Source organism: Puma concolor, chromosome B2, assembly GCF_028749965.1.
Source record: "Puma concolor isolate L17-30 chromosome B2, mPumCon1.1.hap2, whole genome shotgun sequence".
Taxonomy (NCBI): Eukaryota; Metazoa; Chordata; class Mammalia; order Carnivora; family Felidae; genus Puma; species Puma concolor.
The window spans coordinates 131,254,987-131,272,060 of NC_141671.1; the positions used below are offsets into that span (position 1 = coordinate 131,254,987).

Sequence of the window (17,074 nt, forward strand, 5' to 3'; positions counted from 1 at the left end):
ATTGCATCACTCTAAGATACCAAGACAATATTTTCAACTATTCATTATAGCAATAAATTGTGACTTTAATAAAAAGCACACATTCTTATTAAAATAAACTTTTTTTTTTTTTTTTTAATTTTTTTTTTTCAACGTTTATTTATTTTGGGGACAGAGAGAGACAGAGCTTGAACGGGGGAGGGGCAGAGAGAGAGGGAGACACAGAATCGGAAACAGGCTCCAGGCTCCGAGCCATCAGCCCAGAGCCCGACGCGGGGCTCGAACTCACGGACCGCGAGATCGTGACCTGGCTGAAGTCGGACGCTTAACCGACTGCGCCACCCAGGCGCCCCAAAATAAACTTTTAAAAATGGAGCAGGTACATATTATAAACAATCACTATCTTCTCTGAAAAGAATAGTTCTGCAGGTCTCCTCTATGAGCTTAATTCAGCTTATAATATAGCATTAAAGGATCAATGATTCTGCAATACAAAAACAGTATCCCACCTCCCACACCCGCCCCCCTACCTGAACCAACCAAATAAAGGAAGAAAACACAGGATCCAGAAGCCTAGGGTGTCAATGTTTCCTTAGAATTTCAAACACTTAAAAACAAAAACAACATAATTTGGCATCAGACCTGGAGATACGGCTTCAAATACTGGTCACTCCTTTCACTGGGACCAATTAGTCCAAGTACACACACTATGATCTTATTCTTTGGTTCAGAGAGATCAACTCTGTGCAGAGACGTGTAAGAGAGGACTTTTTGGGCACTCAGCGTCACTGACGTGTTGGAGAGAAATTTTCTACCTATGTCTGATATCCAAGGGCTTATCCTTGTTCTGCCCAGGAGCTTTGAGAAATTCTTTAGATCTTTTTCATAAATGAAGTACAGGGTCAGCAATTTACTTGCAAAGAGTTATGTAAATAAAATCTGAGCTACTAACAGAAGCGATTGGGAAAAATCAAATCACTTTGCACATTATTTTTTATTTTATTTATTTATTTCAGAGAGAGAGAGAGAGAGAGAGGATGCAAGTGAGTGAGGGAGGGCAGAGAGAGAGAGAAGCTGTGCTCATGCTCATCCAAAGTGGGGCCTGTGCTCCCCCAAAGCAGGGCACGAGCTCCCCCGAAGTGGGACTCGAGCTCACCCCATGTGGGGCTTGAACTCACGGGCCATGAGGTCATGACCTGAGCCGAAACTGAGCCACCCAGGCACCCTGAAGATTTTTTTAACGGTCAAGCTGATAGTATTATTTATTCTCTGTTGTTCAATTATAATTTCTTTTCCGATGTGATGTTAAAAGTTATCTATTCTCAAATATACAGAAGTCGTTAGGAAAGCTAATGTTCAGCTGGAAAAACTCAAAATAGAATGTTTTCCAAAACTTGTTCTCAGTGGGATTCAGCCAAATTTAGCCCTTCATAGGTACTTGGTATTCTCCTAAGAATATCTGAGGTCTTGTAAGAATATCTGAGGTCTTTGAAGTTAACTGCCCACCATGTCAAGCCTTGGTCAAATACTTTTCATTTTAAAACATAATACTTCAGGATTAACTTTGGAGAAAAAAAAAACATCACACCGGTTTATGAAAAACGATATGTATCTACAGGCCAAACTCGGAAATACAAATTCCCACTGCTCATAGCCTTAAACATAAAAACTTGGGGAGAGGTGGCAAGATTAAAGGGAAAGTAGAATTTTTAAGGGAAAACAAAAACAATGTGGATCCTAGGGCCTGGGGGAAATTTCAGTACTGAAAAGGCAGGGGGAACAAATAATGAAAACACAGGTATTAATTGCTACACACCAAAAATGGTACATAGTGATAAAGCAAAATGATTGGCTAAGTGCAAAAATATTGTGTGTGCACTGTAAATAGCAGTACTGTTACTGACAGAGTCCAAGCTTCTCCTAAACTCAGTACAGCACAGAGCTGGGGACACGCACTGAGTGAAAATGCCAACTGTGACCACGTCTCCAAACATCCCTGAAGGTGTTGGTAAAGACTGTCAGGAGAGACACCCTGGAAGGTTGGGGACTTTCCTTCTGGAAAGGTTCTGTTAATTAAGAGAGCCAAGCACTTACCTGGAAATGATTACCTGTCATCTTATACTGAGGCATAAATGAACTTGACTAGTGGTCCCAGAGTCTGCCTGGTCCTAGCATGACTCTTTGGTATACTGACCACACTTGAACAATTCCCGAGCCCATAGAGAAATCAAAGGAATGAGAAAGAAAGAGGAAACATTAGCAGGTCATATTACCTGAAATGGTCTCCCAGTATTTGGTAAATCAGCAGAGGCAATATTTAGAACAGAGCCACAACCACCAAATCGTTCGTTCTGACAGCCATATACCACCAGTGGAATTTATGGGAAAGAATTAAGGTCCCAAAGCCAATGTGCAGTTCAAGTGTGTACAGTGACAAGACCAGGGTAGGTTTATACCAGCCAGCCGGGAGAGGGAAGTTCAGGCTACTTTTAAAAAGTTAAGGGGCGCCTGGGTGGCGCAGTCGGATAAGCGTCCGACTTCAGCCAGGTCACGATCTCGCGGTCCGTGAGTTCGAGCCCTGCATCAGGCTCTGGGCTGATGGCTCAGAGCCTGGAGCCTGTTTCCGATTCTGTGTCTCCCTCTCTCTCTGCCCCTCCCCCGTTCATGCTCTGTCTCTCTCTGTCCCAAAAATAAATAAACGTTGAGAAAAAAAAAAAAAAAAAAAGTTAAGCGTAGGCTTAGTCTTAAAAATCAGACAATCCAGTTACACAAAAGAAGGAGGTCTAAAGGATTTAGGAACTAACATCTCACAACTGCAAATAATAAAAACCGAATACATGGTTACTAAATATTCACAGTTTGGTATTCTCTCTAGTCTTTCCTAACCTACTTTCTGTGAATCATTAGGGAACTGGAGCCAGAAAGGAAGTAGGAATTTAATCCAGGGATTTGCACCTTTTAAAAATAGGATTGTTGGTGGCACCTGGGTGGCTCAGTCAGTTGAGCATCCGACTTCGGCTTAGGTCATGATCTCACAGTCCGTGAGTTCTGGCCCCACATCAGGCTCTGTGCTGACAGCTCAGAGCCTGGAGCCTGCTTCGGATTCTGTGTCTCCCTCTCTCTCTGCCCCTCCCCCACTCATGCTCTGCTCTCTCTGTCTCTCAAAAATTAATAAATGTTAATTTTTTAAAATAATAATAAAAATAAATAAATACATAAAAATGGGATTGTTCCCTATTCTTTCCCCAAATAAAATGCAACATGTGCCCCAATATAAAACAGACTAAGGCTGAGCCGCGCCATAAGGCAGGTTGGGGAGGGGCTAAGTAAGGGGACTCTAGTAAGTGGGGGCTAAGTAAGTAAGGGGACTCTAACTCCCCTTTTACAAAGTAAAGACTGTATATACATGTTATCATACTCAAAACCCTCTGTTATTTTTAAAGTGATGAATTTTTTCACACATACATAGCAAAATAAGTACATAAAAATGTGCATGTATGAAATTAAGTTTTTGAACTAGCAAATAATTTTTTAAAGATCTTAGAGACACCTTGCTACGCTCAGTATTTGTGTTGCTTACTATGAAAGACACAATTCAAAGAGTTTTTCATTCCCCATTTATTTATAATTACAGTATCATAAGTGATGTGTTTTTTTACCTGGTATTTACTCTGACTTAATACGTTTCATACATTGTAACAGGTACTCATGGCAAAAATAAACAAAAACATATAAACAGAAAGAAAAAATTTAAATCACCTATAATCTATTATCCAAAGGTGCATATTCTTCAGATCTTTCTCTGCACACAGTTTTATAATCTACTTTAATTTGTGATTTATCCTCCCACAGCAGTTTGTTAGCTCTTAGTGTCTTTCTCTAGTTCATTTGGTTAACAGTTTTACGTCTACTGACATAAAATGAAGTAATTTTGTTATTTAAAAATCTTTCCTAAATATTTTTTGGCCAAGGGGCACAATATTTTATAACTTGTTTCATAAGTCTGCTTTCACATATTAGAAAGCAGGTTATGTGTCCGGCCATTTTCAAGTTTATAGGAAGGGCCCAAGACAGGAACTCACAAAGTCAAAGGATACTCATCAGGCGGAGAGCAGCTGCACACATAATACACGGCTCCACAGTGACATACAGCACGGTGTGTTCAAATACTTCAGAAGGACTCTTGCCACTTTGGTGGCACCAGTCCAGGGCCTGATCGATGGCCACCATTTCTGCATGTCGAGTAGCCTGGAAAAAGAGAGGTGCTTGCATCAACACGTAACTGTGTTTTACAAACACTCAAAAATAAGTACCCAACACGGGCCTAATGTTTCTGCCAATGTTTTAATGAGTAAGGGTTTCAGGGACACTCTTAGCAGTTGACAATGTATTCCCCGATTCAAGTACCATAGCTTCACCAATGCAAGACAGCGAATCTGAGATGCTATGTGATTTATGCTCTATTTTTATTTAAGTACCTAAGAACTTCAGGGGACGCTCTTTCAGTTAAATGCCGCGGAGAATAGAAGTCTCAAAACAAAACAAAACAAAAAAAGAGTCCAGGGTTTATGAATACTCCAGGGGAAGCCTGAAGTCTTCACAAGCATGTGCTCCAATTTCAGATATTTTCAAGGCCATCCCTCTAACTCTAAGGGAATCCATATTTAGTTTACTGGAATGTCATCACTTCTATTTTCTTTGGGATGAGATTTAATATTCTGGCAGACTCTAGAGAAAACCAGAGATTTGGTATGAGTCTTGAATACCTCATGGGTGGTAGGAGAATGCAGGGGAAATCACACAGCATTTGGAAATACCCATACTTAACTCTGAATCCTGACTGTGGCCTCACTCATTATGTGGCCTTGGGCAAGTTACATAACTTCTCTAAGCCTTGGGTCCACCATGTGTAAAACAACGTATGCTGGCATGTAAACCTCATAAAACACTGAATTACATGAAGCAGATGTTGCACGCTATATATGTACTCTGCTATGCAGTAATTATTAATAACATTCAAGATGATCACACTTGTCAATAAACTTACGCTGATTGCTAAGAACAAGTCATTGTACTAAATCCTATGTGAGGTTAAAGAGTCTGTCCTCAACAAGTATAAAATCTGGTGAGGCAAACAGTTGCTAACCTGTGACACAGAGTAGGGTGTGGAAAATGGTGGCACAGTGGCCCAAGGTGCCGCGGAAGCTGGAGGCAGGTGGAAGCTATGCTGGTCCAGAATTATGAACTCAGAGCGTAAGGTATTTTAGAGAACTGGTTCCCAGACCTGCCTGCATACCAGACCTAACTGGGGAGCTTAAAAAGTTTCCCCAACTCCAGTGCTTTTTCAAAAATCAAATTCAGGGGTGCCTGGGTGGCTCAACTGGTTGAGCGCCCGACTTCGGCTCAGGTCATGATCTCACGGTTTGTGAGTTCGAGCCCCGCCTCGGGCTCTGTGCTGACAGCTCAGAGCCTGGAGCCTGCTTCGGATTCTGTGTCTCCCTCTCTCTCTGCCCCTCCCCAACTCATGCTCTGTCTCTCTCTCTCTCTCTGTCAAAAATAAATAAACATTAAAAAAAAATTTTTTTTTAATCAAATTCAGAATTACCGAATCAAGTCTCCCCAGAATTCTCTGTAAGCAACCGTTAAACTGAATCACTGCAATCAACCTCTCTGTTAGTGTGCAGAGCCAGAAGCTAAGTCAGGACAAGTAGAAAACACACCGCTGGAAGAGGTGATGGCAGTGAAAGGCGTGGTGGTAGTATCAGAGCCAAAAGTAGGACTCGGGTCTCCTCATTGGGGGTTAAGAGTTTTTCTATGCTGCTTTATAGGGTAATCTTCTATAGGACACCGAATACCAAGATAAATGCAGGCTAATTTCAAGATACAGAAGAAACCCAGGTCATCGGAGGGATAGATGGATGATGTTAGGGCATTCAAAGTTCTCATGTAAAGATACCATACTGAACCACAAAATGTAATTAGGGAGATAGGACAATCATTTAAAATACAGAATTCTACTCCTAGACAAGTATCTGTATATTCACTAATTGCTACATTATGCTTATTACTTCTCTCACAAATGTTTTGATAGCCACATAATAATTGCTTTGATGAATCTGGGTTCCTAGTTTGCATGTGCTCTTTTTTATTTTATTTTTTTATAGATATGATGGATAAACTTTAAATTTCCTACAGCACCATTACCAACATCAGCTTGTTCTCTAACTCCCAAGATCAAATAATAAGATCAAAGTCTGTTTGAGTGATGTTATGGTTATAACCTGTCCATGAGTCCAGCTAGTACTTCTTGTCATAAAATTATGACGGGGCACCTGGGTGGCTCAGTCGGTTAAGCGTCCAACTTCAGCTCAGGTCATGATCTCACAGTCTGTGAGTTCGAGCCCTGCATCGGGCTCTGTGCTGACAGCTCAGAGCCTGGAGCTTGCTTCAGATTCTGTGTCTCCCTCTCTCTCTGCCCCTCCCCTGCTCATGCTCTGTCTCTCTCTGTCTCAAAAATAAATAAAAACATTTAAAAATTTTTTTGTTTTAATCATAAAATTATGACACACTGTTGTGATATCAAGAAGTATTGCCTCAATTCATGAACTCCTCAACCTAAGCACAATAATATAAAGGCACACAAGCTATTAAAGTGTACATGTAGGTTTAGAGACAGCAGGTGGTAGACTTTATCCCATGAATTCTCTAATACACAGTTTCCTTTATACAGTCCTTTTATACCTCCAAAGATATAAACTGAAGGTGATTGTTTAATTTACCAGGAGGAATACATTATTTCAAGGTACTAAAAAATGTGATACAAGTTAAATTGATATGTTTTGTAAAGTGGAATTTCTATATATTAGATTTGCTTAAGATGGAGATTAGAGTCATTTCTTTAGTATTGAAGCTCCGATGTAATAAAACCCCCTCTTGAGTTTCACTCAAGTGTTAAAGTAAAACTCCATGACATAGAAAATTAACTGCAAAGATTCTACTGCTCCATTAAGTTTTTCTGAATTTTCCAAATTTTAAAAAACCAACATGTATTACTTTCATAATCAGAAAAAAAAGGCATTCAAAAAAATAAATGTTAAGAGAAACTACCCTTCCATTGATACCTACAAGTCTCTACACAGACCCATCTTCTCACCAACTATGATGAAGTTCAGGGCACTCCTACCTTTACCTGGATGTTTGCAATTATACTATTCAATTGACATACGTTTTTGGTTTGATTAACTTCATTTCGTCCCTTCCCCACAACTTCATTGTTGTAGACCATGAGACAGCCAACGGGAACTTCAGTATTTTCTAGGGCTTCTTTGGCCTAAAAGACAAAGTGGAAAATTTAAGATGTAACGCTCAATACTTGAAAAGACTACAGGAAAGAAATAGATGCAACGTGAACACACACATATAAGCACTGAACAAATACCACAGAGTTCTCCCTCTCCTCAAATTCAGTTCAGTACTTACTGCCTTTGTTCTCCATTCTTTCCATATTTAAGGAGACTCAAGAACAAACTCCCTTTACAGGTTCTGAGCCCCCTGGTTTTTCCTTCTCATTGGAAGCAGAAGTGAGCAAAAGACTATTATTGACTCTTGTTCTTAAACTGGCAGGGTCTCTGCAACTTTTCAGAGATCATATGTGTGTGTGTGTGTGTGTGTGTGTGTGTGTGTGTGTGTGTGTGTATTTGCAAAGGGAAAGAATAACATGTATAAATAATAACATCCATTTCTTGTTGAAATTCTACTTGCTTAATTTTTTGTTTCTCTAAACAGTATAGAAAATATCCTCTTGAGTTCTAATAGCATAAAAGTAACCAGACTGGATGCCTCTCTGTGCTCACAATTTCTGTTTCAACACAAGAAAAGCCTAAGAGTGCTTTGTGTTAAAATGGCACAACCACTTTGGAGAACACTTTGGAAATTTCTTTAAAAAGTAAACATGCATAGAGCCTATGAACAAATTCCACTCCTAAGTATTTATTTAAGAGAAGGGAATATATGTCCAAAAAAAAAAAAAAAAACCCTTGTAAAAGAATGCTCAGGAGGAGCCAAGATGGCAGGACAGCATGGAAGCTTTCTGTGTGTCTCGCATCCATGAAATACAACCAGATCAACATTGAACCATCCTACACACCTAGAAAACTGATTGGAGGATTAACACAGCAATCTGCACAACCTGAACCACAGAATTCAGCAGGTACGCGGCGTGGAGAGCTGAACTTGGGGAGCAAGAAAACCTGAAAGGTAGGGAACTGCTTTCGTGGGCAGAGAGAGGACGGAGACAGGGGAGGGGGGGAGAATATGGGAAAATCACCCTTCCCCAAAAGCAGCTGGAGAGAAAGTGGAAAACTGGAAACAGCCGCAGGGACTAAACTAAAAAGGGAGAAAGGAGAAAGGAGAGGGTTTAAATTCCATTAAGACTGTAACAAGGGGAGTGCAAAGGCTGCAACTCCGCAGCTCCATACATGGCAGTGCTCTGGTGGGAAGGGCGAATCCCCAGGAACAGAGTGGGGTCCGGGAGGTTCTCAGGCCACACGGGGAAAAGCAGTTCCACTCCTGGAAGGACATTTGGTAGAGACTGTTGAAGCCACCTGGTCCCAGAAGACCCCAGAAGGTGGCCACATTCACTGGTGCTGGGGCAAGGTTGTTAAGGGTGAATCCTGGTGCCAGATGTGTGTTGTGATTTTCCATTAATCCCTGAGATGCTGCTGATACACAGTCTCGCGAACATCTTCTGGGATGGGCTGGCACCTGGCCGCAGTCTCGGGGCACTGGCAACAACAGGGTCCAGTGGGTGTACCTGTGTACAGCCAATATTCGGCCATTGCTCATTCCGCCATTGCTCGGTGAGACCCTCCTGCAGCGGGGCGGAACGGGTCAAAGCCTCAATCCCTCAGAAGTAGGGGGCCAGGGACAAGGCTTGGGAGAGAGATGCCACCTGGGGCCTGGTCACAGAGAGTGAAGAACTGGGGAGTGGACGAGAGCTGAAGACGGAGGACGGGTGTGCGATTGCTGATCCGGGAGAACAGACTGGGTAGCTGGTGGCGCCATTTTCACTGCTCCCGCGCATGCACATATGCACCTACCAGCCTCGCAACCATCCACCCCAGTAGGCTAGCAGCGCCATCTAGTGGAGAGCGGAGCTGTTACACTAAGCCCCACTCAACTGGGCCAACATCACTCTTCAAGAACACAAGTCTCACTGCCTACTTAATTTATGGATTATAAAGAGCTACATTGGCTTCTAGGGGCAAACGAAGCAATTTTAGTCCTACTTCAATCTGTGAGCAGGTTCATCTATTCAATTTTCTTTCTTTTTTTTTTCCTTTTTCTCTTTTACAATTCTTTTCTTTTTCTTGAATACAGAAAGAGAAAAACTTCATTTTTACTTTCAATTTATATTAAAAATATTTTTATTTAATTTTTATTACTATATTTTTTGCTGTTAGGTAAGTTTTTTCAAATTCTATTTTACTTCCATCACTTTATTTTGGCCTACTACAGTGTATTCACTTTTTCAAATTTTCAAACGACTTTTTTTCTTTTCTTTTTTTATCTTTTTTCTCTTTTTCATTTCTTTTCTTTTTTCTTAAATACAGAAAATGAAAAAATTCATAATTATTTTTAATTTTTATTAAAAATATTTTTCGTTAATTTTTTTCTACTACATTCTTTACTTTTGTGTATATTTTTTCAAATTCTACTTTACCCCCATCATCTCATTTTAGTCTACTTCAGTGTATTTATTTTTTTCAAATTCTCAAACAATTTCCTTCCCCCTCTTTTTTTCTCTAATCTGTCAAACCACTTTTAAACCCCAACCAAAACACACCTAGGATCTAGCATCTCTATTCGATTTTTGCGTGTGTGTGTTTTTAATTTTTAAATTCAATATTTATTTAATTTTAATTTTTTTATTTCAATTTTTCTACCTCATTAATTCCTTTTCTCCCTTCAAAATGACAAAACAAAGGAATTCACCCCCCAAAAAAGAGCACGAAGAAACGACAGCCAGGGATTTAACCAACACAGATACAAGCAAGATGTCTGAATCCGAATCTAGAATCATGATAATAAGAATACTAGCAGGAGTCAAAAATACATTAGAATCCCTTTCTGCAGAGATACAAGAAGTAAAAAATAGCCAAAATGAAATTTAAAACGCTATAACTGAGCTGCAATCACGGACGGATGCAGCAGCAGCAAGGATGGACGAGGCAGAACAGAGAATCAGCGATACAGAGGACAAACTTATAGAGAATAATGAAGCAGAAAAACAGAGGGAGATTAAGGCAAAAGAGCACGATTTAAGAATTAGAGAAATCAGTTACTCATTAAAAAGGGACAACATCAGAATCATAAGGGTCCCAGAAGAGGAAGAGAGAGAAACAGGGATAGAGGGGTTATGTGAGCAAATGATAGCAGAAAACTTTCCTAACCTGGGGAAAGACACAGATATCAAAATCCAGGAAGCACAGAGGACCCACATTAGGTTCAACAAAAACCGACCATCAACAAGGCATATCATACTCAAATTCACAAAATACTCAGGCAAGGAGAGAATCATGAAAGCAGCAAGGGAAAAAAAGTCCCTAACCTACAAGGGAAGACAGATCAGGTTTGCAGCAGACCTATCCACAGAAACTTGGCAGGCCAGAAGGGAGTGGCAGGATATATTCAGTGTGTTCAATCAGAAAAATATGCAGCCAAGAATTCTTTATCCAGCAAGGCTGTCATTCAAAATAGAAGGAAAGATGAAAGGTTTCCCAGACAAACAAAAATTAAAGGAATTTGTGACCACTAAACCAGCCCTGCAAGAAATTTTAAGGGGGACTTTCTGAGGGGAGAAGAGATGAAAGAGATGAAAGATGAAAGAAGAGATGAAAATATATATATATATATATAAATAAATGCCAAAAGCAACAAAAGATTAGAAAGGACCGGAGAACATCACCAGAAACTCCAATTTCACAAGCATCATAATGGCAATAAATTCATATCTTTCAGTACTCACTCTAAACGTCAATGGACTCAATGCTCCAATGAAAAGACATAGGGTAACAGAATGGATAAGACAACAAGATCCATTTATACACTGTTTCCAAGAGACCCACTTTAGACATAAAGACACCTTCAGATTGAAAATAAGGGGATGGAGAACCATCTATCATGCGACTCGTCAACAAAAGAAAACCAGAGTAGCCATACTTTTATCAGACAATCTAGACTTTAAAAATAAAGACTGTATCAAGGGATGCAGAAGGGCATTATATCATAATCAAGGGATCCATAGACCAAGAAGACCTAACAATTGTAAACATTTATGCGCCAAATGTGGGAGAACCCAAATATACAAATCAATTAATGACAAACATAAAGAAACTCATCAACAGTAATACTATAATAGTAGGAGACTTCAACACCCCACTCACAGCAATGGACGGATCATCTAATCAAAAAATCAACAAGGAAACAATGGCTTTGAATGACACACTGGACTAGATGGACTTAACAGATATATTCACAACATTTCATGCTAAAGCAGCAGAATATACATTCTTCTCCAGTGTACATGGAACGTTCTCCAGAAAAGATCATATCCTGGGACACAGATCAGCCCTAAGTAAGTACAAAAAGATCGAGATCATACTGTGCATATTTTCAGACCACAACGCTATGAAACTCGAAATCAACCACAAGAAAAAATTTGGAAAGGTAACAAATTCTTGGAGACTGAAGAACATTCTACTAAAGAATGAATGGGCTAACCAAGCAGTTAAAGAGGAAATTAAAACGTATAAGGAAGTCAATGAAAATGATAACACCACAACCCAAAACCTCTGGGACATAGCAAAGGCGGTCATAAGAGGAAAGTATATAGCAATCCAGGCTTTCCTAAAGAAGGAAGAAAGGTCTCAGATACACAACCTAACTTTACACCTTAAAGAGCTGGAAAAAGAACAGCAAATAAAACCCCAAAACAGCAGAAGACAGGAAATAATAAAGATTAGAGCAGAAATTAATGCTATCGAAACCAAAAAAAAAAAAAAAAAGAAACCAGTAGAACAGATCAATGAAACCAGAAGCTGGTTCTTTGAAAGAATTAACAAAATTGATAAACCACTAGCCAGTTTGATCAAAAAGAAAAAAGAAAGGACCCAAATAAATAAAATCAAGAATGAAAGAGGAGAGATCACAACCAACACAACAGAAATAAAAACAATAAGAGAATATTAAGACCCATTATATACCAATAAAATGGTAATCTGGAAGAAATGGACAAATTCCTAGAAACATATACACTACCAAAACTGAAACAGGAAGATATAGAAAATTTGAACAGACCCATAATCAGTAAGGAAATCAAATGAGTAATCTGCCAAAAAACAAGAGTCCAGGGCCAGATGGCTTTCCAGGGGAATTCTACCAAACATGTAAGGAAGAGTTCGCACCTATTCTCTTGAAACTGTTCCAAAAAATAGAAGTGGAAGGAAAACTTCCAAACTCTTTCTATGAAGCCAGCATCACCTTGATTCCAAAACCAGACAGAGACCCCACTAAAAAGGAGAACTATAGACCAATTTCCCTGATGAACATGGATGCAAATATCCTCAACAAGATATTAACCAACCGGATCCAACAATACATTAAAAAAATTATTCACCATGACCAAGTGGGATTTATACCTGGGATGCAGTGCTGGTTCAATATCTGCAAAACAATTAACGCGATTCATCACATCAATAAAAGAAAGGACAAGAACCATATGATCCTCTCAATAGATGCAGAGAAAGCATTTGACAAAATACAGCATCCTTTTTTGATAAAAACCCCCAAGAAAGTAGGGATAGAAGGATGATACCTCGAGATCATAAAAGCCATATGTGAACAACCCAACGCTAATATCATCCTCAATGGGGAAAAACTGAGAGCTTTCCCCCTAAGGTCAGGAACAAGACAGGGATGTCCACTCTCGCCACTATTATTCAACATAGTATTGGAAGTCTTAGCCTCTGCAATCAGACAACTCAAAGAAATAAAAGGCATCCAAATCAGCCAGGAGGAGGTCAAACCTTCACTCTTCGCAGATGACACAATACTCTATATGGAAAACCCAAAAGATTCCACAAAAAAACTGCTAGAACCAATCCATGAATTCACCAAAGTTGCAGGATATAAAATCAACACACAGAAATCGGTTGCATTCCTATACACCAACAATGAAGCGACAGAAAGAGAAATCAAGGAATCGATCCCATTTACAGTTGCACAAAAAAAACCATAAAATACCTAGGAATAAACCTAACCAAAGAGGTGAAAAATCTATACACTGAAAACTACAGAAAGTTTATGAAAGAAATTGAAGAAGATACAAAAAAAATGGAAAAACATTTCATGCTCATGGATTGGAAGAACAAATATTGTTAAAATGTTGATACTACCCAAAGCAATCTACATATTCAATGCAATCCCTATCAAAGTAACACCAGCATTCTTCACAGAGCTAGAACAAACAATCCTAAATTTGTATGGAACCAGAAAAGACCCTGAATAGCCAAAGCAATCCTGAAAAAGAAAACCAAAGCAATCCTGAAAAAGAAAACCAAAGCAGGAGACATTACAATCCCGGACTCCAAGCTGTATTACAAAGCTGTAATCATCAAGACAGTATGGTACTGGCACAAGAACAGACACTCAGATCAATGGAACAGAATAGAGAACCCGGAAATGGACCCACGAATATATGGCCAACTAATCTTTGACAAAGCAGGAAAGAATATCCAATGGAATAATTGTCTCTTCAGCAAGTGGTGCTGGGAAAACTGGACAGCCACATGCAGAAGAATGAACCTGGACCACTTTCTTAGACCACACATAAAAATAAACTCAAAACGGATGAAAGACCTCAATGTAAGACAGAAAGCCATCAAAATCCTCGAGAAGAAAGCAGGTAAAAACCTCTTTGATCTTGGCCGCAGCAACTTCTTACTCAACACGTCTCCTGAGGCAAGGGAAACAAAAGCAAAAATGAACTACTGGGACCTCATCAAAATAAAAACCTTCTACACAGCAAAGGAAACAATCAGCAAAACTAAAAGGCAACCCACAGAATGGGAGAAGATATTTGCAAATGACATATCAGATCAAGGGTTAATATCCAAAATCTATAAAGAACTTATCAAATTCAACACCCAAAAAAACAAATAATCCGTGAAGAAATGGGCAGAAGACATGAACAGACATATCTCCAAGGAAGACATCCAGATGGCCAACTGACACATGAAAAAATGCCCCACATCACTCATCATCAGGGAAATACAAGTCAAAACCACAATGAGATACCACCACACATCTGTCAGAATGCTAACTTTAACAACTCAGGCAACAACAAATGTTGGTGAGGATGCGGAGAAAGAGGATCTCTTTTGCACTGTTGGTGGCAATGCAAGCTGGTGCAGCCACTCTGGAAAACAGTATGGAGGTTCCCCAAAAAACTAAAAACAGAACTACCCTACCACCCAGCAATTGCACTACTAGGCATTTATCCAAGGGATACAGGTGTGCTGTTTTGAAGGGGCACATGCACCCCCGTTTATAGCAGCACTATCAACAATAGCCAAAGTATGGAAAGAGCCCAAATGTCCATCGATGGATGAATGGATAAAGAAAATGTGATGTATATATATATGTGTGTGTATATATATATATATATGTGTATATATATGTGTGTGTATATATATATATATGTATATATATATATAATGGAGTATTACTCGGCCATCAAAAATAATGAAATCTTGCCATTTGCAACTACATGGATGGAACTGGAGGGTATTATGCTAAGTGAATTTAGTCAGTCAGAGAGACAAAAATCATATGACTTCACTCATATGAGGACTTTAAGAGACAAAACAGATGAACATAAGGGAAGGGAAACAAAAATAATATAAAAACAGGAAGGGGGACAAAACATAAATATGGAGAACAAACTGAGGGTTGCTGGAGGGGTTGTGGGAGGGGGGATGGGCTAAATGGGTAAGGGGCATCAAGGAATCTATTCCTGAAATCATTGTTTCACTATATGCTAACTAATTTGGATGTAAATTTTAAAAAATAAAAAATTCAAAAAAAGAATGTTCATAATAGCTTGATTCATAATACCCAAATCTCAAAACAGCACAGGTGTCCTTCAACAAAAGAATGGATAAACAAACTGTGCCATAATAACACTATGGAATACTATTGAGCAATGAAAACAAAATGCTAGGGATACACACAACAACATGGGTGAATCTCAGATTCACTGAGTAAAAGAAGCTGAGTAAAAGAAGCATACCTGCTGTCTGATTCCCTTCAGGTTTAGTACTAGAACAGACAAAACTAAACACCAGTGTGAGCAATTTCTGCGTGGGAGGGCATGTGTAGACTGATTGGAAAGGGACACAAGGAACCTTCCCAGGGTGTTCAAAACTATCTTGAAAAGGGTGTGGGTTACACAGACGTTTGCATCAGTCAAAACAGAATAGACAATGCATTTAAGGCCTGTGCATTTTATTGTACATAAGGTACACCTCAATTGAAAAACATAAATCAGAAAAATAAGCTTAAGAATATTTCCACCACCACCACGCTGGAAATGGCAAACCAATGGTTATATTCGCAAAGTCTGCCCCATCACAGGCTTTTGATTTTTTTTCCTGTCACTGACTGAACCAGTTGGGGCCCAAGGCAGTTAAAGAGTACTTTTTTGGACAGAGAGCAGAAGCAAGCAAGTCATATCTGAGTACTCCCTGATCCTGCCGCTGAGAGAGAACAGAGGAAGAACAGAACCCTTGAACCTAGAGTACAAGCATTTCCATGTACTGCAGTCAAGAAAATCCAAGTATGGCTGTTTCTAAAAAGGCATGGCATTTATTTTGGCAGGTCTGAAGACACCTTGGAAGACCAGATTACCAATTAAGTGTAGGTATTCACACACAGCATAAGGGATATGTGGTGCAAAGTTGAATACATTGCTTTAAGACAGCAATGTTCTATCTCCTGCACTACCCTCCTATTCCGGGCTCTGCTTAATTTAGAGTAGCAATAACTTCCCATCATAATGCCAATATGGGTTCCTTAGACACTTCAACCATGCTCAACTGACCCTTACCTTTTCATTGGGTCAATAAAGGTGAAAGGAGAGGCCCACAGGGGTAGGAAACTGTACCTCTCCCTCCTCCTTCAGGGTGGTGGGATAGAGCCAGGGCCTGCATAGATGTAAGGGCACAGTGTTTGAAGCATGAAGACTGCATTCTTCAGAACTGTGTCATGAACCACCCACGGGCTGGTTCTGTCTAGTTCTGTAACAATGGTTAAAGCATGCCCAGTTTATGCAAAGTTTTAAAGTCTGAAGAGTTCCAAGGTTTGGTGAATATATACAAATAAATATACAAATGCACCATTGGCTACCAGGGAAAGGAAAGCCAGGGGAGGACTGACAGCTAGGGAAGATGGAGATCCTGAGTACCCATGCAGTTAAGGCAATCAGCACGCAAAGAATGTTATTTAAAGTAAGATTGGGGGTAGGGGACACCTCCGAGGCTCAGTTGGTTGAGCATCTGATTCTTGATTTCGGCTCATGTCATGATCTCACGGTTCTCAGGGGTTCCCAGGATGGAGCCCCACATCTGGGCTCTGTGCTGACAACACAGAGTCTGTTTGGGATTCTCTCTCTTTCCCCTCTCTCCCCTCCCCCACTCACGCTCCCTCTCTCTCTCAAACTAAATAATTAAACATTAAAAAAATAAATAAACATTTTTTTAAAAAGAAAAAATAAATAAGATTACAAGGCTCCTCGCTGGCTCAGTCAGAAGAACATGAGACTCTTGATCTCGGGGTCATGAGTTCAAGCCCGATGTTGAGTGCAGAGATTACTTAAAATAAAAACTTAAAAAAAAAAAAAGGATTAGGAGTACACATAACCTCAGGTACACATGAGAGAGAAATCATTTAATCATCTAACAAACATTTGTTGAAGACCTTGATAGGGAAATTATTTTGGATTATTCAGGTGGCTCTAAATGCAATCACAAGTGTCCTT

The 17,074-nt window shown here is 39.7% G+C and overlaps 1 protein-coding gene across 1 annotated transcript in view; it reads right to left on the reverse strand.

Moving 5' to 3' along the window:
- ADAT2 (adenosine deaminase tRNA specific 2) overlaps positions 1-17,074 on the reverse strand; it is a 29,518-nt gene that overhangs the window by 3,239 nt on the left and 9,205 nt on the right. Inside the window, exons 2-4 of the mRNA XM_025925905.2 lie at positions 7,205-7,309; positions 4,077-4,227; positions 2,253-2,359 (exon numbers count right to left, since the gene is read on the reverse strand). Of these exons, the coding sequence (XP_025781690.1) occupies positions 2,253-2,359; positions 4,077-4,227; positions 7,205-7,309 (363 nt within the window). The remainder of the gene's footprint in view (positions 1-2,252; positions 2,360-4,076; positions 4,228-7,204; positions 7,310-17,074) is intronic.